Source organism: Hylobates moloch, unplaced genomic scaffold (assembly GCF_009828535.3).
Source record: "Hylobates moloch isolate HMO894 unplaced genomic scaffold, HMol_V3 SCAFFOLD_6, whole genome shotgun sequence".
Taxonomy (NCBI): Eukaryota; Metazoa; Chordata; class Mammalia; order Primates; family Hylobatidae; genus Hylobates; species Hylobates moloch.
This window is the reverse complement of record NW_026652281.1, coordinates 139137952-139164201: the sequence shown is the minus strand read 5'-3', so window position 1 is coordinate 139164201 and position 26250 is coordinate 139137952. Positions and strand designations below refer to the sequence as shown.

General features: G+C 34.2%; 1 protein-coding gene across 7 annotated transcripts in view; it reads right to left on the bottom strand.

Annotated features, from left to right (window-relative positions):
* Positions 1 to 26250, bottom strand: part of GABRG2 (gamma-aminobutyric acid type A receptor subunit gamma2) — a 140008-nt gene that overhangs the window by 58606 nt on the left and 55152 nt on the right. For 6 of the 7 annotated variants that reach the window (XM_058440108.1, XM_058440109.1, XM_032158555.2 and 3 more), the window contains 3 exons: positions 5022 to 5173; positions 3439 to 3506; positions 1174 to 1394 (listed from right to left, as the gene is read on the bottom strand). In XM_058440108.1, the coding sequence (XP_058296091.1) occupies positions 1174 to 1394; positions 3439 to 3506; positions 5022 to 5173 (441 nt within the window). Of the gene's footprint in view, positions 1 to 1173; positions 1395 to 3438; positions 3507 to 5021; positions 5174 to 24241; positions 24305 to 26250 lie in introns of all 7 variants that reach the window. The other variant, XM_032158552.2, reaches the window with a different exon arrangement.

Sequence of the window (26250 nt, the reverse complement as noted above, 5' to 3'; positions counted from 1 at the left end):
TTGAAAATGTATAATTTTAATGTTTTCTATATTTACTATGTATCAGGCTCTATGTTAAACTTTACTTATCACCCTATTTTGTCCTTACAGCAACTCCATAAGGTCAGAAGAAATATACCTGTTTTACAGAAATTAAAGAAATGAAAGGTAAAAGAGTTTGCTCATTTGTGGTGTCAAGGTCGGGGGAGAGGCAGTACAGGGTGGGACAGTGTGGTTTTGCTTTCTTTCCCAATAATTTCCATCAGTTCTCACCTAATTTTTCTAAATAAAAATGTAACCATGTAAAAACATCATGCTTACTATGCAAACAAAGCTTCTAACACTAAAAGTCCTGCTACCAGATAGCTGCCCCTAAGTCCCTTTATATAGAAATGCTGGAGCATTGCCCTAGTTCCTACAGATAGTAAGAGAGAGAGCTAAGAACCAAAGTCAGATGTCTGATTCGTAAGACTATGTACTTATCTATTATTCTGTCTAATAATGTACTCCCACCAATGAGAAACTTCAATGTAAAAATGTTTTAAATACAAAGTATGTAGTGCTAAGATAATGGCATAAAATAATTATTTTATTAAGGTAGCATTTTACTCTAATTTCACAATTTAATTTCAGATGCTGAACGATAGCTCCTTCAACTTTCTCCCAAGTATGTCTATTCCCAAGATAAACAATAAATTAGTTTAAACAGCCTATTAACGTAATGGGAAGTGGGGTGCTAGGAGATGAAAGATAATAAATCCTAGGTGCTTGCTATTGTGAAGCTAAAAAGAGAAGGATGTATGGAGACATACACCTCAAAAATTCTCTTTTAGCAACTATTTCCTTGGAAATGAAGACATTTCCAAGCATAAGAGTGCAAAGCGTAGGTGCAAAGGTCAGATAATCTTGCTAGACGAAGGAAATTTCAGGTCAGTTGTGACAAAAAATAGTTTTCACAGCAGTTGTGGAAAATAAGCTTTGTCTATAATTAGTGCTTTGAAAAAGCTCATTGATAACAAAAGGAAAAAACTAATGTTTTGATGTCATATACTATTTGATAGCATGCCAACCCTGATGTAGTCTTGAAATTTATTTCCTTTTTTTTTTTTAGAGAGACTTATGGTTGATTTTTGTATTTGTTTGTTAGTTTGTTTTCTTCCTAACAATTACTCCTTTCCTTTTGCAAAAGAATACCTTAGGGTGTAGAGCACTCGACCATCATTCCAAATTCTCAGCATCCTGTTGGGGGTGGTGATCCAGTGTGCATCAGCCTTTTTGGAGTTTCTGAAGAAAGTGTCTGGAATCCAGATTTTCCCCACCATGTTGCTGTTCAATCGGAGGACTTTAATGGTGCTGTTAAATTTCAAACGTCTGTCATACCATGTTTGTGCAAAAAATATATCAATAGTGTATTCCTGTTTTAATAAAATGATAAACAGAAAATTTGTATACAGTAAGATTATCTTTCTAAATATTGGTATATTTCATTCCTGTTTTCTTTGCCAATATGAAGCAAAGCTATCTCGGCTTTGAATAGTCCAAAAGAAAGCTAGAGTTTTGCTGAGGAGGTTACCATCTCACCCGTCTTTTGTAGCTATGTTTGATACTTTTATGAAAAAGTAGATCTGTCTAAGTGAGTTCTGGCAAAAGAGCATAGCCTTGATACAATCCTTTACTTTCCATGTCTGTAGAGCAGAGCGTTGTGTTGTTTTGAGCTAGCTAGTTCCTTGCCATGAGGGCTGTCCCGGGCATTGTGGAATGTTTAGAACCATCCCTGGCCTCTACTCATTAGATGACAGTAGCAAGGCCCAAACCCATACTCAATCCTGCCAAGTAATGACAGCTAAAATTGCCTCCAGACACAGTCAAACATCTCCTGAGAGGGAAAAAGAAGTCCAGATTCAGAACCACCACTTTAGAGTGAAAGAAAGTACAGAATATGCAAAAAAGTCCTAAGCAAGAGATCTGGAAAGTCAGTTGACCTATATTAAAATAGGGATCATAAAGAACCTAACTGGGTAGTCCGTGCTGGATAGAAAAGGGCAATCAACAAAAGGTGCTTTGCATCATGCCTGGCAGAGAACAAACCCCCAAGAAGAGGGGTTTTTTCACTATTTACTTATAATGTTCTTTTCTCTAAATAAGATGAAATTAACAATTAAAGATAATTTATAATACTCTGCTAATCTCTATCATAAAATGCATTCTTAAATGCTATAGTGACAAATTACTGTAATTATTTCCATCAAGTATACATATCCCTAAACTGAAGAGTAGTTGACTTCAGTAAAAAAAAAAAAAGCAGATCTGGTGTGAAATTCAGACCATTAGGCCTGAATCTTTTGCCTCATTCACATTGTTCTGTTTTCTTTCCTTGCACCACCTCCCACTGGGTGCCATTGTGATTAGCCACATTTCTACCCCGTAAGCCATTCCACCCTTGTTCACCATTTAGTTTCATTTTTACAGTCTACAAGTAATGAGAAAAGAACCTGTTTTATGAAATCCTTTGTCAACCAATTAGTGATGTGCCAGTAGAAAGAATAATTAATTAATTTATATTCTACATTTTGTCAAGAAAAGCCATGAATAAAAAACTTTGATTCTTAAAACTATTGTTTCACAAACTTTGATCCTAGAACAGTTCTGGGGACTGTTAATTCCTAAAACAAGAACGTTCTGCATTTAAATAAACTATCTATATAGCTTCTACTTCTTAGATATTTATAATTTATTTCAGAACTCTAAAAATTCTGAGAATTATGGCTATAAAGAAGTTAGAATTTGTTTAATGATTAAACAAGCAAACTTACTAGCTTGGAGTATGCAGGTGATGTTATATCACCTCAATTGGCACATCAATCTCTTTCTGATTTAGCAGAGCATCTTTATTGCTAGCTTGGTAAACATGATTTTAAACTTATAGTTTTACTATATTATATCATATATAATATGATTCTCCATTCTGCTCTACTCTTATTTTACATTCTCTATTATATCATATTTTGGACTCCAGTCTAGTTTTGTATTTCACATTTGGGTAGAAAGTGTTACATAAGAACAGAATTACATTTATTATTACATCTGACACACTATTTTATGTGAGAAACATTTCTGATTTGAACCAAACTATCAATGTTCTAATAAGTAGTTGAGTACTATATCCTATTTTGTAGTAAGTAGCACTTGGCAAGTAAACACCGATTGTTGAATTTCAACAGCATAGCATATTTACACAAATTAATTATATATATAGTCCTATTTAATTCTTATAACAAAAATACTTAACATTTAATTATCTTCATATTACAAGAAAAAAAGGATCTGGAAGACTATCTTTCACTTCTAAAGCTTTAAACTTAAATTTTTTGCTGGCATGTTTTTTGCTATTTCCATGACATCACGTTTTCTCCCAAACATGCTAATAAAGTAGACAAAGAATTTTATTTGGAAACTCACCATATTGATAGCGTTCACTGGACCAATGCTATTCACATACATGTCTGTGTGAATTAATGTTGGCTTCACTGTAAAGAGAAACATAGAAATGTGTGCACAAAGAGAGGTGCAAGATTTTAATGTTTTAATCTTTGTTTTCTAGAATAGATTTATTTAGCTACATTAGAAGTAATTTATTCACAACTAATTTGGTACCAGTTACTAATTCACCACATTTGAATAACTATTTTGTTTTCAAAGAAATATCTTTTTTAAGCATGCACGTGCACCAAGCATGCCTAGTAGAGTTTTGAAACCAATTATCCTTTTAAAACTAACATAAAAATGAATAAATTAGAAAATGCTGCTCTTAGCTTTTCTCCATTTTTCTCTCAGATATCTTGAATTTTACCATGTTTCCTTCAAGCTCTGAAATTGACTTGAGCATGTCCCTGACTTGACCCACATAGAAAAATAATTGCTTAATAACTCAGAAAAAATATGCATTCAGAACATGAAATGGACTTAAAGAGCAAACTGGTAATATAAATTGGTTTTGGATCACAGTTCCCTGTTGATTCCTTTAATGACCACATTATCCTCACACATCTCTCACCAACACAAAATTAATCTTCCTTGATGATTTATGGTACCCTGTGATACCACAGATAATATGAGAAAAACATATGGAAACCCATCATGTACCTATTTGTCAGAGAAGACTGATATTAAAAATCTGTAGTATAATATCCATGACCAAATGCATGGTCTCCATTTTTATTTAACATTTAATGAAAAACAAGAGCGTTAGTCTTTTCTTTATTTTTTTCCTTGAAAGCGTCATGACCTAACTCACTGTGGTGGACTGAATTCTCTATAACCGGCATTCACATCCTTGCCTTCTCCTGGATGAGGCTATTCCTCTGCCTCTCGACTTTGGGCTGGATCATCTGATTGGCTTTGGCTAATAATATATACAAAAAGTGAATGGGCCAGTGCTAGGCCTAAGCATTCAGCCTCATGAGCTTCTACTTACTCTCTAGCTGTTTTCTACCACTGTGAGAAGGGTTGTCTTAGCTACCTGCTGGTCCCAGGAGTAGAACGAGGAACATGTAAAATACAGTTGCCCTAAATAAGCAGCTCCAGCTTGCTTTAGCCTAGATTAGTATATCTCTCAGGGGAGTATTACATAAATGTTTATTGTCATATGTCATTGAGATTTTTCTGGTTGTTTGTTACACAACAACAGGCAAACAATATATCCTCTCTTTACTATTATTGTCTTGTTTGATTTGTTTATGTTGCTTCATAAAGGGGTCATTGCTTTTTTTCCTACAGCTTCTATCTGAGATATCTAGGAATATTTGAATTTCTAACTCTAGCTCTCAAGCTTCACTTGAAAATAATATTTCTTCATTTTGAATGTATTGACACACACACCCCCACTCATAGGCCTGAATGCTATTTAAACACTACTTTTACAACATATAAAAAATATAATTTAAATCTTCCTTGCTCTTGAACTACACTGATGTTTTTATCTAATAAAGTAGACATGTTTATGTGCTGCTATCTATAGCACAACACAAAAGACTTTAACAAACCTCCTATATCAGGCCGAAGTTTATTGTCATATCCTTCCAGCAGGTTGTTTAAGATGACAGTGACATCACCCTCGGGAACTTTTGGAGTCAAGACCCATGTTTTGTTAGAAGCATAATCTTCATAGTCATCATCAGATTTCTGGCTAGTGAAGCTAAGAAAAAACATATTGGTCAAAAAACACATAGATTACACACGAGTTGACTTTTATCCACAGACCACCGGTGGAAAAGAAGAAATAAAACAGGATAAAAGCAATGTTTAAACTGAAAAGTCTCACTTGAGGGTCGTTCTAATTAAACTGCATAGATGGAGACTAACTGTATTCAAGTGTACGCTTCAGGTTTTCAGAATTCTTTGCCCTCCCATGGACAAATAAACCATGTTTTGCCAGTTATTTTTACTTTTCCCATATTTGATGTTCTTTCTGCCTACTTCCCAGTCTCCTGAAGGAATTATAAGAAAACTATTTGTGTGAAAATGGCGGTTAAAGGATCATATGTAGTCTAAGAATTCAGGTATAATGTCTGCTCTTTCCTTCTTTGAGGAGTTCACTTGCCCCAACTTATTAATGAAAGTGAGAGGCTGATAATTAGACTCCTTCCCACGAACTGCCAGACATGCCCCTCCCTGCTAACTTGAACACTAAGGAGAGAGCTCAGTCTCTTTGCCTTTGCTTCCCCCAGGGTGTGTTTATGTGTATTTTTTCCCCTCACTTGCACTGAAGGCAAAGGCGATTCACTTATCTTTGGTTGTTAAGAACCTGGTACTATGAAGAAAAATGTTACAGACTTTAAACCACACTTTATCATGGCAAATGCAATGGTTAATGTACTACAATCATAGAAATGAAACGACTTGTTATAACTGATCAAAAAGCCACATAGTATTCTTTCATTATATTCACTATGCCCAAACCTATCAGAAAACCTTTCAGCAGTTGGGCTGGAAGCCACCTGAGAATGACTCTGGAAGGGGACTGGAATTCCTATAGCTTACCTCTCCCCCTAACCCAAGTCCAGGGCAACCCCGCCAAGATGATGATATTTTCCAGATCCAGGGGCAACACACACACCCTTGCAAAAGCTGCCATTTTCATTTTTATCAGCACTGAATGAATATTGGTTACTTTTGTAGTTTACAGTAAAATTTTTAAAAAATACAAACTTAAAATACAACATTTCCCACTCCTGCCCCCATCTTTACCTTATTTTTCTAAACATATAGTATAGAATGAATTTTGTCAGCTATGACATAATTGCCACATTTACCTTGAATAAATAAATGTATATATTCATATATTCTCAAGCCAGATTTATCAACTTTTTTCAATCATACTCAGTCATCAAGTATATATACATGTACAAACAATGTAGTTAAATATACATACCTGTGTGTGTATGTTTGTGTGTACACATGAATGCGCATATATGTTTTATGCGCATTGTATATATAGATCTTGATGACTAAATATTGCAGAAGATGATTATGTAATTAATCCGGTTTGAGAATAAGGATAGAGGATGAAGTCTTAAGAGTAATTATTGTCGTAGGTCAACTTAGTGATTACAGTAACCTCTTTTTTTCATTCCTTTCAAGCTTTATGACTAGGAAACATCATAAGAATACATTTGCAAAAGGCCTAACATACCCAGTGTCTTACATCTTGCACTTTAGTGAGCATAGGAAGTTTAAAGGAGCATTAATTTCACAGAATGCCCATAGTGGGTATAATGAGCTGGGCAATGCTTCCATCAGCTCTCAGAGAGAAAAGCCTCCATGCAAGCAGAGGCCAGTGTGCTGCTAGAAAAAAAATCCCTCTTGGGCTTCAATTCATCATTTCTCCAGAGCACTGCTGAACTCTGCCTATTAGAGCTTTAATCCTCTGACCCAAATCTTACTGGTTTAGGGAAAGAAAAAAAAAAAAAGCTCTCTGGTAAAGTAATTTTCAAATCCCTCCCATAACTCATGAAAAAAGGATATGGTAGGTTCGTCAGATGCCATAATAGAATATATTACGGTTTAAATTGTTCGTGCAAAGGTGCCTTTTCAAAAAATCTCTCTCCCTCTTTCTCTCTCTCTCTCTCAAGACACATGCACCCTATTAAATTTTCTTCAAGAAAAGGGAATATGTACTAAATTGTTTAGTTTGTTTGTTTATGGCACCTCCTTATGCCAACAAATAAATGAGTCAAGTATAATGGTGCTGTATTACCGTTATTACTATCATCTGGCAGACCAGGAGGGAAAATACATAAAGTGAAAAGATAAGGGATACTTTTTTAGAAGTAAGACTAATTTCCAGAATTGCTCCTATAATTCCCTCAGAGTCATCACCTAGTTTTTTTTCACACTTCAGGATGTCTACTTAGCCATCGAGAGGTAAAATAGAGTAGAGTATATATTTGGGAATCAGGAAATGCTAGTTCTGCTTTCTGGATTCATGGCTTGCCTGACACTTACTGTTAACAACTTTGGGGAAGTTATTTAACCCTGCTAAGCCTCAAAGTTTTCATCTTATAATAGGCTTAATATTAGTTCTCATATTACATTCTCGTGTAAGGTTAAGACAATGCTTAAGTGCTTAGCACAGTGCCTAACACACAGTACTGAAAATAAGTCCATGACAATTATTATATTATTAATTAATCAATAGCAAAATACATTAATGGAACGAATATTATTATAAATATTATATTAATCATTTTATAAAGTGATCACCGATAGATTTATAACACCAGCTCCAAACATGAAACAAAAACCTACATCTACGTATGCTGCTTCAAGATTTTTAATACAATATGGGCTGAGGAGAACTAAAAATAAATGTTTTTCGGCCGGGGGTGGCTCACGCTTGTAATCCCAGCACTTTGGGAGGCCGAGGCAGGCGGATCAAGAGGTCAGGAGATGGAGACGACGGTCAAACCCCGTCTCTACTAAAAATACGAAAAAGTAGCCGGGCGTGGTGGCGGGCGCCTGTAGTCCCGGCTACTCGGATAGGCTGAGGCAGGAGAATGGCGTGAATCCGGGAGGCGGAGCTTGCAGTGAGCCGAGATCGCGCCACTGCACTCCAGCCTGGCGACAGAGCGAGACTACGCCTAAAAAAAAAAAAAAAAAAAAAAAAAAAAAAAAAAAAAAAATGTTTTTCAGGAAGAAAAATAATGGCCATCTACATTATAAATAAATGAAGTTTTTCTTTTCCACAGCTTTTCTAGCTGAGGTCTAAATTAAAGGAGCTGATGCATAACCTGGGACTGTTTCCAGATTTGTCTTAAAAAAAGGAACTTCTTTTATTAAAGCTATGCTGTTTCTTTCTCTAGAGTGCTTTGGACATAAAAACCTCTGCATTCACAGGTAGGCTATCTAGGAATAATGAAGTCTCACCATTAGATGAGACATTCTATGGAATTGTAGACTCCATAAGAGTGTCTGGGCCGAAACAGAATGATAATGATTTGACGAATTCACTCAACAGCTGAGTGGATAGAGAGCAAACATATTTGAACTCCTGGCTAAAGGTACCTATCTACATGGAACGGCCTTTAGAAGTTATTACTCCTCCTGGTACCATATAATTAAAAATACATTCTTACAGAGGAAAATAACTGAAATTAAACTTATCCTTCAATTAACTAACCATAATAAAAACATTTTTGTCATCTGAGTGATAGTTTCTGAGTGATAGTGTCAGAAAACAATGTGAAGTTTTCGTCTTTGTAAATATTCAAAAAAATGGTTAGAAAATCACCTTAGTGAGAACCTCGGGCCACAGCAGCAAAATTGCCTGGGAGCTTGCCAGGAATGCAGAGCTCTGGGACCCACCCAGACCCCGGAATCAGAATTGCCATTTTAACAAGTTTCACTAATGATTCATATACATATTAATATTTGAGGATCTCAGTTATAGAGTGGTTAGACCAGTGGCACATATTCCTGGCCCCGTGTGTATGTGTACGTGTACGTGTACGTGTATGTGTTGGGATGGGACTTTTTAAAATAAAAATTCTCACGTTCCTGCTTTAGATCTAAATCTGAATCTACATGTTGTATATTAGATTATTCATTTTTATTCTCATCATTACAGTTTTATGCATAATTTGAATTTAGGCATGATTACAAACAGGAATTCATACTTGTAATTAGAAGTAAAAATCAATCTTATTTAGAAGAATAAAAGTGGCTTATAAAACACAACAAATACTGCACAGAGACTGTTCAATGAGACGTTGCTCACAATTTTAACAAGATTCTAGACATTTTAATTTTGGTACATATGCTGGATGTTTGCCATTGTGGAGATTAGTCATGCAGTTTCTGGAATTTTAAATTTCCACCTAGGTATTTCAGATTTCAATATATTTAATAAAGCTCTAAGTTTAGGGGTAAAGGAGGAAAATCTAGTCATTGCCCAGGATAGTAGAACAGCAAATATTTGGATGAGAAATAAAGGCATTTGTCTGTTTGTTCAGGTATCTTTAAATCTACTGATGTTTGACACAATAAAGACTGAATATATATTTATCCTTCTCTAACGCAGCTAAGTAGTTGAATTTTAAAAATTAATTATTTGTATTCTTAAGCTATTTTTATATTTTAATGTTTTCTTTTTTCATAACATTGGCTTCACTAATATTTTCTTGGTACATTTTTTGATTTACTTTTTTATATGTGCAATGAGTTCATATGCAAAGTATTTTATAGGTCAAAATAAATCTATCAAGACATACATGCAGGAAAATGTTATCTTTGACTTTTTCTAATAAAAATTCCCATGCATTGGATTTTCTGCTCCATTGTCACCTCTAAATTGTGAATATCCACTACTTATATCTCATAATTCTCTATTCCTTCCTTTACCACATGCACAGGGACTCACTGCTACTCCAGATTCTCACGAGGCTGTAGGGTCCACTGGGAATCCCATGCCCCAAAAGTATCATTAATACAGGAATCTCTTGTTCCCTACATTGTCATGTCACCAGAGAATTAATTAAGTTCTGAAAATCAGGCCAAACTCCAGAACCTTTGCATGTAACTGTCCTTTCTGCCTTCAACCTTTCCTCTGCTCCACTCCTCAATCTACTACTTAGCATGTTTCAATACAAACATCCCATCATAGAGACCATTTCTGACTATCTTATCTATATTTGTTGCCTACCCACCCATCATATGTTCTACCAGGAGATTGTTTCATAGAATTTATCACAGTATGCATTTATTGACTTGTCTATTGTCTGTTTTCATTACTAAACTATAAATTTCATGAGTGTGTGCTCAGTGAAGATTTGTGGAAATAATTTTTTGCTCACCAGTTTTCCTCGGAGAAGTAATAATATTAAAAATATTCACTATGTTCTAGGTATAACTTTAAAGATTTCACATACATTCTCTCACTTAATCCTCAAAACACTGATATTCCCATAATTATTCCTCTTTTACAGATAAAGAAGCACTGTTAGAATCATAATAGTCACTTTAGTTGGCCAAAACTAAACATTTAACCATTATTCTTCATGGCTTTGAGAAAGAAATTAGGACCAAAGAATCTACAGCTATACATTCATTAAATAATAAGATCATCCAAAATAAATAATTGTTCCAGCTCATTTTCCCTTAGGACAATAAATTAATTTATGCCTGAGTCCAATAAAAGACATGATACCTTTAGCACAAAGTTAATAACATTCAGATTTCATAAACTTACCACTGCAGATACCAATGATTTGATCTCCCCACACAGGAATAAAAGCAAAGCTTGTAATTTAACGTAATAGATGTGATCATCTGCCTCTTTTAAACTCTTTCTTCTGTTTGGAAAGCAATGTATATAACAGAGACGAGGCACACATATAAGCTAGTTCAATTTAAAGGATGTCCTTCAGCCACTGCAGAAGGTGGGCTTTGGTAAACAGTGTAGGAACAGGCAGAGTAGGTGAGTGTACATCCTCAGGAGGCAAAGGCAACTCAGTATATGATCATGGGAAGGGGGACTCCACTCAGTACTATCCGGGAGGACTGGCTACTCTTTAGAGACATAGTGGTGTTCAATGGGCAGGGCCATTGGGGCGCTAGTTGCTACTTCATATAGGTCCTTCAATGGCCTGTGGGATTTTATTCCTCCCAGTAAGGACATGCAAATTCTCTGTGCAGAACCTGTTCAGAGGGTGCTCTATGCATGAGTGTGTACATATGAGTGTATACATGCAAAAAGGGTAGAATTGGGGCAGGAAAGTAAACCATTCTGCTAACAAATTGTCCTACTTAAAATTACTTTCTCACCTCACATCCTGTTTAATTTTTTTGATATTAGGCTAACAGCTGTTGGTGTGTTTGGCTGAATCAATTATCAGACACTTAGTTTGCAATATATAAAATGCAAATTGTTTACTTTATTAACAGCCACAAATGGTGCATATCAAATAAATGTCTATGGGATTTTATCAGCTAGGATGAGTTCAATTGTAAGTATTACAACATTTAAACTAAATTGGGAGACACTGACAAGTACAATTGTAAATCCTAAGGTAAGATGAGCTTCTAGGAGTTTTGACTCAGTTCCTTAACTATGTATTCAAAACCTTAGATTTCTTTTTTTCTATCTCTCTCTTCTATCCTCCACGGTGTTGACTTCAACCCAAAGAAGTATCTATGTGGTCACAAGATTCTGGCAACAACTTTTCACCTCTATGCTTCTTTGTATGTATCCACAAAAACAGAGAGACAAACTTTTCCAAAAGCTCTCTCTAAAAGAGGAAAATAGCCACTTTTCTAAAAGCCCCCCAAAGGCCTCCTGTTTTTAATATCACTAGCCTAAATGAGATCAGACACATGAAACTGGTATCAGTGGCTAGAGAATGAGAAAATGATAAATATTTAACCTTCATTATATAAACCTACCACTAGCATAAAATATGAAAACAGCTTCCCCAAAAGCACATGAGCTTCACAGATACCACATTAAAATTATGGTAGTTCAGAAGGTGAGGAGGGAAAATGTGGAGAGGCAGTGACTATGCTCACTGTGGGGAACAGAACAGAAAAAAATAATCAATGTCAGGTTACATTCTGAAATTATCATTATCATCCATTTTCTATGGATTATACCTCCCTATCATAGTTTATTGTTTTTATTCTTTGCTTCAACCCTTCTTAAATAAAAGGGAAAAGAAGTAGAGAAACTAGGACTCTATACTGCTGGAGGGAAAATATTTTGGCATTATCTGCTAATAATGAACATTTTCTGTATTCTATAACCCAGAAGTTTAATCTCTTATTTCCAAAATGAAATACATTCACACGTCTACTTAAAGAATGTACAAGAAAGTACATGGTTGCATTATTTGTCACAAACAGGAAGAAATAGAACTCAAGTCAACAGTAAAACTGATAAATAAAATGCGGCTTGTACACACAATGAAATATTGTACTACAGTTCAAATTTGTGAAATATTGCTACATGCAGCAAAATAAGTTTGAAAAATAAAAATCTGAGCAAAAGATGTCTAGACATTTATATACATGGACAAATATCTAATACTTCTGTTACATAAAATTTAATGACAAGAAAAATCTGTAGTGCTCAAAGTCAGGACAGCAGTTATTTGAGGTAAGAGAAAGAGGACAGAAACTAGGAAGGAAAGAAGACGTTTTCTGGGACATTGGCAATATTTCATTTTCAGACATATTTGGTAATTACATGGGTTTTTATTTCAATTTTTGATAATGCATTGAGTTATATTTTAATCTTATATGCTTTTTATAACATTAATACTTCATAAGAAAACAAACTAATCAAGTTTAGCTATGAAGGTTAAAAGCAGAGCATTAAGCACCTAAGGACAAGAACTGCTTCTGTCTTCAAAGGTGTTGTTTTCTAAAACTTTATAAAGGTTGGGCATTTGGCAAGGCACCCAATGAATAGTTTTCAAAACATGAGTATGAATTTTTTAAAAGAAGATTCAATATTTGTGGAAATTAACTTAGTAAGTGGCTCCCTCTCTTTATATATGTGCCCATGTAACAATTAGAGTTAATACTAAAAGGAGCTGCCTATATAACACGCTATTGTATGGTTGCCATTGCTCTCTTCAAGTGCTAGTGATTCTCTGCATAGGAAAACTCAAATGACATATATTTAAAATATTTTTTAGACCATAATGAAACAAAGCATGCACGAGTATGTTTATTGTAGCACTATTCACAAAGGCAAAGACATGGAATCAACCTAAATGCCCATCAGTGATAGACTGGATAAAAAAAAATGTGGTACATATACACCATGGAATAGTATGCAGCCATAAAAAAACAATGAGATCATGTCCTTTGCAGGGACATGAATGGAGCTAGAGACCACTATCCTTATCAAACTAACACAGGAACAGAAAATCAAATACCGAGTATTCTTACTTATAAGTGGGAGCTAAACAATGAGGACACAGGGACAAATAGAGAGGAGCAACACACACTGGGGCCTTTCAGAGGGTGAAGGGTAGGAGGAGGGAGAGGATCAGGAAAAATAACTGATGGGCACCAGGCTTAATACCTGCATGATGAAATAATCTGTACAACAAACCCCCATAACACAAGTTTACCTATATAAGAAACCTGCATTTGTATCACTGAACTCAAAATAAAAATTAAAAAAAAAAAGTAAAAAGAAAAAAAAGTACTAAAAATATGAAACAAATCCAAGGTTAACATAAGAACAAATCCTAAAGTCATGTCAACTGTCCATGGCTGCTGGGTAGGACAGAAAGAAAAATGTGCATGTTAAATTGTGGTTAGAAAGAAATGTTAACAAATGATTATTAAACTGGAATATTTCTCATTTATCTCTTTATAAAGCACTTCAGTAGAATTATTTACAACATGTTAAAAATAGTATTTTTATTTTCTCTTTCGTGAATACCTTGCTACAGAATAAAAGCTGTGATGACTTTGTTCCACTTAATATATGTACAAAGAAGCTCACAGTTGCATTATTTGTCACGTACAGAAGTAAATAAAACTCAAATCAACAGTAAAATGGGTAAATAAAATATGGCATGTGCATATAATGAAATATTGTACAACAATGCAAATTTGTGAAATATCGCTACATACGATATTGACGGCCTCATAACCTGTATGACCTTGGGAAAACTGGGACAGCTTGTCTTGCACACTACACACTAACATGGAAGTTTTAAAGGCAGTAACCTGAAGTGGGTTCATAAATATGTTGGTCTCATGCAGTATTTTTTTTTATCAGATGGTAGAACTTATACACTATACTTGTCTTGTTATTGGACTATAATGATAACATGGTGACAAAGTCAGTGTAATAAAGAAGGCTTCCTCTCCTTCACTCCGGAAACACACACGGACTGCATTTCTTGCCATGTTCTATGAAAATCCAAGACCAATTTTAACCAGAGAAGATATGCAAACCATAAAAAAGAAGGATGTAATTATTTACCATCAAGAAATGTATCAAGTAGGAAATACTTTGTATTTTTTCATTTATATGATGACTAGCATATTATAAATATGCAAGGTGTGGCATATACTGAATTTTCAAAATAAGACATAGGCTAGTCATTCTTAACCCTGGCTGTGTGTTAATATTAAGTGGAGGGCTTTAAAGAAATGCCAGTCTGAAATCTTACCTCTTATACTGATTTAATTGGTCTCTATGAGACCAAGACTTTGGTATTCAACTAATTCTAAGGTGCAGCCGTAATTGAGAGCTACTGCAAGAGAGTATGACAGAACCACCTGGACTTTCTCTTCTTAGAGTAAATAATTACCTTGGTAACTGCTTTTAGGTAAGTCAGATGTCACTTGCTATAGTGTTTCATAGTAAACTGAAAATTCAAAATAGCATCATCCTCAATATTTATGTGATATTAAGATATCCCCATATTAGCATTTCCTAAAGCTTGGGACATCTGCTCTAGTACACAGACAATTTTAATAAAGTGTCACATAGGTACGGTATTAAAAGACATTGAAACATATAATTAGAAAGTTTTTCCCTTTGTAATTTTCCTTCAGCATATCTAATTATATTGAGGGCAAAGTCTCAGTTTATTTCTAATTTGTCTTTAGTCACTCTTTTCAATTTGCTAATCTGCCTTCTGAAGAGAGGAAGAGCAAGCTTGGCATACATGGGAGACAAAATACATAATTAAAATTTGATAACATTGTTCTGGTACCATTGAATTTACTTTGCAGTTGTCTTCTAATACGAAAAGTGACACTGATTTCCAGTTTGTATTGTTTTTATTAAATTCATTAAATAAAAATTTTACTAAAAAATACTTTGTTTTATGAAAAAAGTTCAGTCATAAATGACCACGTATTACTTAGATGTGGCAGAAAACACTGAATTTGGGAAACAGTGACTTACAGATTTAGATTTCTTGATCCTTCATTAAACGGCTTACATTTGAGACACTTTTTTGAAAACAGTTGCAGATGGAAAGAAGTACAAAGTATAATGCTGATATCAAAACAGTCCTCATCTATTTAAAGAGACAAATACCTGAACAGCTAGAAAAAAAACAAATAACAATGCAAGACAATACCAAAAACGTTCTCACATTGTAGAACATGACTTAGCTCTGTCAGGACCTCCAACTTGATACTGAGGTTGTTTCTATCAATGTTTTCTTCATTCATTTTCAAATCTCAATTTATGTGGGTAAGAAGAAAATTTTCTTCTAGAATCCAAAATATTATGAGGAACCCATAAAGCTTTTGATTTTTTCTGTAGCAAAAACGTTCATATATACAAACATACATAATTTTTTAAATATTTGCAAGGAGTCCACAGATGGATAGGAGATTTTCTGTGCCCTTTGACATGACACATGAACAAAAGATTAAACTGTCTCAGATTTAGAATCATTTAAAGGTCACTGAGAACAAGTGTATGAAAATGAAGGCTGGTTCCATATTTAGGCAGATATTCAAATGTATTGAATGTATTTGAAAATTCATATTGCTCTATGGTAACAGGAAATGAAATATTCCAATTTTATTTTCATGTTTAGATATTTGAAATGATGGAGCAAAATTTTTCAGATAGTTGATTAAATTTTCATTTTCATACACTAGTTTTAACATGTGTACATACATCTGAATGACCACAATTTTGGAAATTTTTCTTATTCGTCTTTTTTTATACTTTTCTGTTTCTTTCTTTTCTAAAATTGTGCTAAAAATTCATCTTTAGATTCAAGGTAAACAAATGCCAAATCTGTCCTCGTGGTCATGGCCAATTCTAGAAGACTACTACTAAGTTTTCATCGACTCTTTATAGATAAAGTATTTTCTCAAAATCAAGGTTTTATTGTTCTCTTTAAAAGTTAATCAAGTCTTTTCTTATCTTTTCGTCTTGTTGTTAGTACTGTTCTTGTTCCTCCTTCCTCCTACTCTCGTTATATAAATAGCTTATTTTTATCTCTATATAATATGAATTTACATAACTAGGAATTATGAATACTCCAGATTATAGAAATTTGTGTTCATTCACTCATTTGTGTTTATTCACAGACATCTCTTATGAGCTAAGCACTATTCTTAGCACTTAAAATTATTACTTTTTTTAAAAAGTTCCATATTGAGAGTGAACAAATTAGTTCTTCATGAACTCATTTTGGAAAGTCCAAAATTACATTTGTTCCTGGAATTCTGGAACAATATAAAAAATCCCCAATGAAATTTGAAAACATTCTAACTTCACACCAATTTTAAGCATGTGTTACGTCAAAAAGGTTTATATAATAGAAGAGGGCTGTTTGTGTAATTTACAGATTTACAAGTTTAGATCTTTCAACACACATTAAGGCTAAAAGCCTTAAATTATTATGAATTCATATTACAAAATGAGAGTGCCTTAATTAAATAACAAGATAACGTACTGTCTTTTCTGGCAGTATATTATCATCAGATACAAACAGCTGCAACACTAATGTGCATATTGTAAAATTAGGCTCTTATAGAATCCATGTTTCTTCCCCTATCTTCCCTATTATTACTTTCTCTAGTCTTTCTAATATCATTGGGTACATAATCACCAGTAGTATCAAAGCAGAACACATAAGCACTGAAAAGTTCATAATTAATTCAATCAAGTATGTACTCTCAAGGGAAAAAAAAACTCCATTTTGTGTAGAAAACTGAATGTGATCATTTTTTATGTAAGCGTTTCTGGAAAAAAAGCTTAGCTAGATAGTCACTGTGTTTTAAAATCTGTTATTCTGTAAGATAAGTTTTTAATTATCCCATATAAATATTTAGGAGTGGAATTACTGTGTAATGTGTTAGGTGTATGTTTAACCTTATAAGAAAATCCTAAACTGTTTTCCTGAATAGCTATACCATTTTCATTCACACTAGCTATGTAGTTCAAGTTGCTTCACATCCTCACCACACTTGGTCTTGCTAGAGTGGTTTTTATTTTGCCCATTCTAATAGATGCGTAGTGATATCATATTATGATTTTAATTTGCATTTGCCTAATGGGTAATGGCTAATGATGTTGAACCTCTTTTCCTGTGCTTATTTGACACCTGAACAACTTAGAGGAATCTCAAAAGTATTACGCTAAATGAACTGTATGTGCCTCTAATTACATTCTTGAAAGAAAAATCTTCAATGATGAGTAATAGATCAGTTTTAAGGAGTAAAGGATTTTGTTGTTGTTGTTGTTGTTTGCTTTTGTTTTGTTCTTGTCAGGACCATAAGTACCACTCGAACCAAAAATACTGATTTGGGCTGTGCTTATGGTACTCGAGAGAACTAATATATATGTTAAAATGTATGTAAGTATACACTAAGAGGTAAATTATGCTGTATGATAACTTAAAAACACAACTATTATTGTGCAACCTAATCATTAAACTTTAAAAAATATTCTCTGCCATTAGATATTTGTGGAAATTTCCTGATAATAAAGTATGAGATAATTGGGCTTAAAATTTTAAAAATTTTTTGGGGAGAAATAAAATTTCATTAATGAACTAGTACTCTGGTTTCCTATTAATTTTGTATACAATTTTAATCTCTTTTTTACTATTTCCTGGATGTATACACAGATCAAGCTCAATAACAAATTTTATCTGTAGGAAATAAGTATACTTTTGTCAATGGTCTCTATGAGAATCCCTTGAAATTTTAAACATTCAATTAATGCACAAATCATAATAATTAAGATGGAATTTAGCAGTAGTCTTTGCCATTTATTAGATGCAAAGTATTTAGCTCTGTAAAAACAAATCTATGTACACACATCAGTTAAATATAATGCAATAATTTCATTACAATGCCATAAAATAAGTATGTTTTAAATCATTGACATAATAGTAAAATCAATAACTGGTTCTTGGTCTCGCTAAGATTTTGCAGCAGGATGTAGAACAACACGTTATATAACTCTGATGAAGCTAAAAGTCAGCACTTGAGTTAATTGCCAAGCAACTGAAAACTGGTAGGTAAAATGCAACCCTCACCATTCCCCAGGTCATATAGGTACCCTTTTCCCTAAGAATGAAATTGACAGTGTTAGTATAGGAAGTCTTACCACTGATCCAAACTCCTTACCTAGAATATAATTCAAATTACTTAACGATGGTTTTGAGACCATACATTAGGAGATAGCTTTCTGTCTCCCAAGTTCTTCTCCCTGACTTTTTCATTCTCAATCAACCTTCCAGTCACCTGGACCTTCTTTTCCTTCTTAAATTACACCAAGCGCTTATTTCTTTGGGGATCCTTGTACCTGCTGTTACCTATGATGATAATGGTCTTCCCTTCAATCTTTTCATTGCTGGGTTCCTTTCCTCTTCTCATAGTCTCAACTTCTTATCCATTATTCATAATTGCCTTTCCTGGCTAGTATATGCAAAGTAAAATTTCCTTGATTATTTTCAACACACTACACTTGTAAGTTATTTCCTCAACACTATCACAATTTGAAGTTTATTTAGTTTGTTTGTTTACTGTCTCTTTCCCCCAGACAACAAGGTCTGTTTCCTAGTACAGTGGCATGCAAGTATTAGAAACTCAATAAACATGTATTGAAGACAGGAAGCAGACAGGAAGGAATTTGTCCATCTTGCATTTATATTCATTCTACATTTAACACAGTACCTCAGAGCTCAACAAGGGCCAAATGGTATCTTATGTTAGCTTATTCCAGCGGAAAAATGAACAGAATCATGTGCGTTTATGGGTTTAAAAATGCAAAAATTAGCTGAGCATGGTGGTGCACCCCTGTAATCTCAGCTACTCAGGAGGCAGAGGTGGGAGAATTGCTTGAACCCCGGAGGCAGAGGCTGCAGTGAGCTATCGCACCACTGCACTCCAGCCTGGGCGACAGAGCGAGACCTCGTCTCAATAAAAATAAGTAAATAAAATAAAAATAAATAATGTTTGAGTATAAGATGTATATCTGGGTACACAATTACCTTCTATCAGAATCAATAAATGAAGTAAATAAATATATAGGTATGACATTGTCTATAAGTAAATTTATAAAAGCAGTGTTATATATTATCACATTATATATAATATATTATTTTTTAAATTATGTCCTTCTCCTAGAATACCTAGAATATAGGCTTTACAAGAGCAAGGATTATGTTTGCCTTGTTCAGCACTATATCTTCAGCAGCTGACATGGTGTTAGCACCCTAGTGGGTAGGAATTAATAAAACGTGATTAACAAAATGAATGGGAATGCAGGAGAGTATAACATAGTGTGGGTCACCTGAATCAGAGTATAAACTACAATCTCTAATTTTGTGCTTCATGTGCATTTACACTTTTCTAATGTATTTTATTGAAACTTAAACAATTGTTAAGAATCTGCTTGGTATATATCACTTACAACCTGAAGTAAAGGAGACTAAAATTGAATCAAGAAATCTCTCCATCCTCATATGACTTTCTAGAATTTACTGTGATGCTTGGTCATCAGAGAAATTGAGCTGCACATGCGAAGGGAAGTCAGTCTCCCAAGAGGACTTCCATCATGGACCATGGAAACTGTGTAAATGGCCTGTTGACCACAAGAGTACCTGGAAAATTACAATCAACTGTAATAGATGTTTTGAGGAGTATGTGAGTACTCACATATTTTTGTTTTTACGACAGTGAATTCATTGTATTTCATTTTTAAATTATTAATTATATAATAGTAATCTATTTAATTTAAACTAATTAAATAAATTTAATTATTTATATATAAAAGATTTTTTATGAAGTGACATGCAATGTGACTGAAAGGTTGTAGATTTTTGTTTATCTAAAATTGAAAAAATTTTATTATTTCAGGCTTTAGAAAACAAAAATTCACTTAAATATCGTTCCACGTATGACCTCACTTTTTAAACTTTAAATGGAAAATATCTATAACAAAATTATAACTCAAACCCTGAGCCATCACGCTGATGAAAATTCTGTATTGAAGATGACATGCTTAAAAAATAATAGGTGAGGGGTGGCACAGTGGCTCATACCTGTAATCCCAGCATTTTGGGAGGCCAAGGTGGGCAGAGCATGAGGTCGGGAGATTGAGACCATCCTGGCTAACACGGTGAAACCTCATCTGTACTAAAAATATAAAAAATTAGCCGGGCGTGGTGGCAGGTGCCTGTAGTCCCAGATGCTCGGGAGGCTGAGGTGGGAGAATGCGTGAACCTGGGAGGCGCAGCTTGCAGTGAGCGGAGATCAAGCCACTGCACTCCAGCCTGGGCGATAGAGCGAGACTCCGTCTCCACGGCTAATTAATTATATTTTTTTTAAGTATAGATAAGGTTTTTTATTATATGGATACATATATATATATATATAGTAAGATGCTCTGAAAGTAATGCCTGTAAAGGTGACAGGAAAATAAACCCAGTGTTCAAAGGGATCTGATTAAGTTTAATGTGGCATAACACTATTTGTGAGGATACAATGAGAAGAGCGATTTGCAACCCACAAGAAGGCCCTCACCAGAACCCAGCCATGTTGGCATCCTGATCTCAGACTTCCAGCCTCCAGAACTGTGAGAAACACATTTCTGTTGTTTATAAGCCATGTATTCTATGGTGTTTTGTTTTAGTAGCAGATGCTGACTAAGGAATCAACTTCATGTAGATCCCTCCCATTACGCATCAGGATAGGTCTGTATCACCAACAGCATAGGACAGAAGTGATGGTGTACAATTTTTGACGCTTTCTTGTAAAGACTACGGCTTTCATCTTGAAAGCCCTCTCTCCCACTCCCTTCCTCCCTCCTTCTTTCCTCTCCCAATCCTCTCTGTCTCCTCTCTCCAACTCTCCAACCCCATGTAGAGCTCAAAAGGCAAGAAACAGGAACTTCCTTTTAATAGCCACATTGGAGTGAGCATGAAAGTTGATTTTCTAGCACCTTAAGATGGCCAGGACCCTGCTAAACAACTTGACTGCAATCTTATGAGAGATCCTAAACTGCAATTACCAAGCTACCCATTATTGGATTCCTGCTCCTCAGACACTGCAAAATAAGAAGTGTTTCTTATTTTAAACGGCGAACTTTTGGATAACTGGTAATGTAGACATAGATAACTAATGCAAAGACAGATGATATCTAAGGTTGCAATGACTTGAAGTAACTTAAACTGTCATACACTGAAATAGTGTTTTGCTAAATTTCTTATAATAAAATACACCCATGCTACATCCTAGACATTTCATCAAGAATAATAACAGATGCCTACAGCAACACTTGTACAATAACATTCATGACAGTTTGTTTTCAATTAGCCTCAACCTAGAAGCATCAAGAGGATACTGGGTAAATGTACTGTAATTCATACCATGGAATTCATAATAATAAAAAAGAACTCATATGCATAAATATTATATCTCAAAAATATTATATTGAGCAAAAGAAGCTGGGCAAAAAGGTAAGCACATTGTTAATTTCATTATTATGAAGTTGTGCAACAGAAAAATATAATCTATGACGAAAGAAATTGGAAAAGAGGCTACCAGGGGCAAGCAGGGATTGGAGAGAGGGAGAACGATGATTATTAAAGAAGCACAATAAAACATGCTGATGTGATGGAAACATCACACACGCACACACACACACACACACACACACACACAGGGGTGGTTGCTATAATACTGCATACATTTGGAAAACACTTCATCTAACCGTATATTAAATTCTGAATAATTTGTTGAATCTATATTATGTCTTTATTTAAAAATAGTTGCAGGGGAAAAGTCTATTATGTGGTGAGTGAATTGGAAGGTAGCAAAAACATATTCAGCAAGGTATTTTGAGCAGTGTTGTAGTGACCCAGGTGACAGATGATGTCGAATTTTCTTATATGATCAGATGTATGAGGCACAAAGAAAAATGAAAAGTTAGTCATGACCCTGAATAGCAAAATACCAGCTTAGATTGTTTCCTTCCTCATTACTCTCCAGATTCCACAACACTGCTTCCGCTTCATGCTATCCAATATAGACCTGACCATCAAGAGTAGCAACCTGAGTTTGCTCTGAATAACGAGTTGAATAAATTTGCCTAGCAACTCAGGGATAATGTTTTATAATGTCTTTGGGAAAATATCCTTCTTTACATACAGTGACAAAATTATCTTCAGGAAGGAGTCTTGTATGACAGGATATATTTTCTCATTTAAATAGAAGCTATTCCACATTGTTAGAGATATTATTGAGTTCAATGTTTACACAGGCATTCTCAAAATTTAGGGACCTCTACCCAATTTGCTTATCTCATGCAAGTCAAAGCAAGAAACTGAAGAATTAGAAAAGTGGTATTTTAAAAAATCCCTCTTCTACACTCTCACAAGTTCAGAGTTTAGCAGGGATGGGGAGCCTACTTGTGCCTCCGGTGATATATCAGGGGTTAAATAATGTCCTGTATTAACAACAAAAACAACAATAACAATAGCAGTAACAAAAATAACACCATGTAAAGGTCACTTACTATGTGCCCCTTTATATGTATTATATCAATTCCTACTCAAAATAAACTTAAGAAAAATTATTATCTTCCTTTTTATTTGAGACAGGGTCTCACTCTGTCACCCAGGCTTGAGTACAGTGGTGCAAACATGGCTCACTGCAGCCTTGAACTCCTGGGCTGAAGTGATCCTCATGACTTAGCCTCCCAAGAAGCTAGGACCACAGGCATGCACTACCATACCCAGTTAATTTTTTTTTTCTTGAAATAGGGTCACACTATGTTGCCCAGGCCAGTTTGGAATGCCTGGGCACAAGCGATCCTCCTGCCTCAGCTTCCCAAATCTTCATTTTTTTATGTGAAAAGATAGAGTGAAACTGGTTAACTGAGGGTCATCAAACTGAACCCTGATCAAGTGTGTCTGAATAGCTTATGCTATTAACAAGTATACTATGCTGTGGAAACAGTTTGTTCATTTTCTTTTATTTTTTTTTTCCTGACAGCCATATATGCTGATTTAGAGTGAGATACTGTAAAAAAAAAAAAAAGTCGAAAATATCTCCTTTTTTGGAAAAGAATAAAATTCGGGGGAAAATGAGTGCAATTTTTATTACTTAATTAAGCATAGAATTATTGAACATCTGTTAGGGCTAGGGATGCTATGAAAGGTGAGTTGTATCAATGGCATCTCTTCCCTTGTGGGTCCTGGCTTCTAGCTGAGAGAGAGAGAAAATAAAAAAGTAAAAAGAATAAACCAATAAATAACATTTTTTTCTGATTAATTACTAAAGGCTATAAGTAAGTACTACAGCAAAGTAAAGCAGAGAGGATTAGAGGACTTAGGAGTACAGGGTGGAGTGGAGTTTGCAATATTACATTGAGTGGTAGGTGCAGGCTTTATTGAGAAGGTGAGATCTGAGCAAAAACCTCAAAAAGGTGAGTTAATCAGTGGATATGTGAAACACATTGCACAGGGAACATAATATTATACAAAATTTTCCCTATGTTATCATGACTAATTTCCCGATACTGAGAAAAGAAGATGACAAACATCATATTCTCATTTAATATAGATGTGGTACACTGCTAAGAAGGAATAGAACTTTCTATAAAAGATTAATAAAATAGCCCTCGTTGCCTTTTCTTTCCTTCCTCCTCCTCACAGCTATGTGATAGAAGTTTAAGGATTAAATGACAGAGGAGTACTTGTGGAAGAGGGTTATTGGCTTAGCAATAGAAGGAACTGTTCAATTACTTATCTCCTACCATAGTGGGAGGTAGCTCCACTTCCGCCTGCAGAAATCAGATAATCCACTCATAAATGTCCACCTTAAAAAAAGACGAAGAGGCCAATTCTTATCTTTACTACAAACACAAAAACTTTTACAACCTCTTAGCATTCTCTAAACAAAGAGTGGTTAGAAAATTCCTAGGGAAATTTGGCCTGTATTCTCTATAATGCAAAAACCCCAGAATTGGCTCAAATGATATTCGTTTCATAAATTAATTAAGAAATTCTACATTTATTTTTACTTTTATGTTTAGAGTTGCTTTCCTCAATTATGTATCTCAAGTGTGTTTTCAAAAGCAGTTTATAAAAAAGAACTGATAACCAACAAAAAAAGAACACGTGAAAGCATCATTTATTTTTTCCAATCAAGATTATAATGACATTATATTCAGTTTGTTTTTGCCATTTTATTTATATAAATATACAGTAAGTTCTGCAATTTCTTTAGATGTATTTAAGCAAATACACACTGTATATTTGTCTTACTAGGTAGACTTTGGCTTTACAGCAACACTTGGGTTCATGGCAGGGTTTCAATTATAACAAAGGACCTTTGATTTAAAACAACCCTTGTTTTCTCCACGATTATGTTATTTGGTACTTATATGGTTTTCTTTATGAATGGGTGGTGAGTGTTATATCAGTGCTACTTATTTAGCATTTACATGGTATTTTATCTATGCAGAGTTACACAATGATTTTTATAATAATATAGAATTATTGCCATAGTTTGTGTTCTTATATCATAATACTGTAGGGATTAATATGATTTAGAGTTAAGTTTTATTTTTACCCTAAACCACTAATGTGTAACTTAAAAGGAGCTTTTTATTTCCTCTTTTAAAGGATATTTATTCTTTAGTATGGGGAACAAATGAATGGGAAATAACCCTCCCCAGTAATGCAAGTTAGAGAGGACTTTTACATCTCTAAACAACCAGTTTTATCTTACATTTAGAAAAAAAACCTGGGGGGTGACTATACTTGTACAATGTGATGTATTGCGCTATGAATTCAAGGAGGGGGTCTTAATTCTGTTCTACAGCTAATAGTAAAGGATCCTTGAAGAAGTTCCTTAATCTCTCAATATCTCATTTTCTACAGTTGTCAGAAGAAAATATTAACTTTTTCATCTAACTCCTGAGTCTACTGAGAGAATAAAACTGTGAATGCAAACATTTCTGTAAAAATGTAAAATCCCTATTACTTTCTAGAAATTACAACTTCTTATTACTCTAGAAATTAAAACTTAAGAGCTTTTATGTTGTTACCACATAGTAATGTTAATTAACCAGTTGCTAGTATGATTGGGGTGATTAAAATATATCATCATTGAATATCTATATATTAAAACTATACATATCCAAATATGAAGTTGTAATATTATTTCTACTTTAATATTGAGTATCGTTGCCTCAATTTTGTCTTCCACTTTTCTAAGAATTTTTGTAAGAAAACTGGAGGACAACATTTAGCAAGTTTCCTATAGATTTGCTCAATAAAAAGCAAGGTCTCCTCTTTAAAAATGGAATGACGTGCTATAGTTAAGTTTCTGATGAATAATTAAGTGCAGATTAAACTATGTTTTACTTACATAGACACAAACAATGAGGAAATATATATTCTAAACATAATATTTGTTCAGCTCTAAATAATTCCATTTAATATGCTCTTAAATTAAAAAAAAACTGAATTTCAGACTGCTGCTAAGCATTTCTGTCTAGATCTTTCAATCAAGACAATAAAATATAATGTAATAGTGATGTCATTGGTGGAGACTGAGTATCTTAAAACATGTCCTTCTATAGATTAGACATTTTGATTTATTCAGTGGGCTGAATGGATGTAAAGTATCTGTTGTAGATTCTATTAACTGAAGACGGAATGAAAGAATCATGAATATTAAAACTAGTAAATAACTTACAGATAATCCAGGAACACTATTGATGGATTGAGACCCCAAACTGATTAAAAAAACACAGAA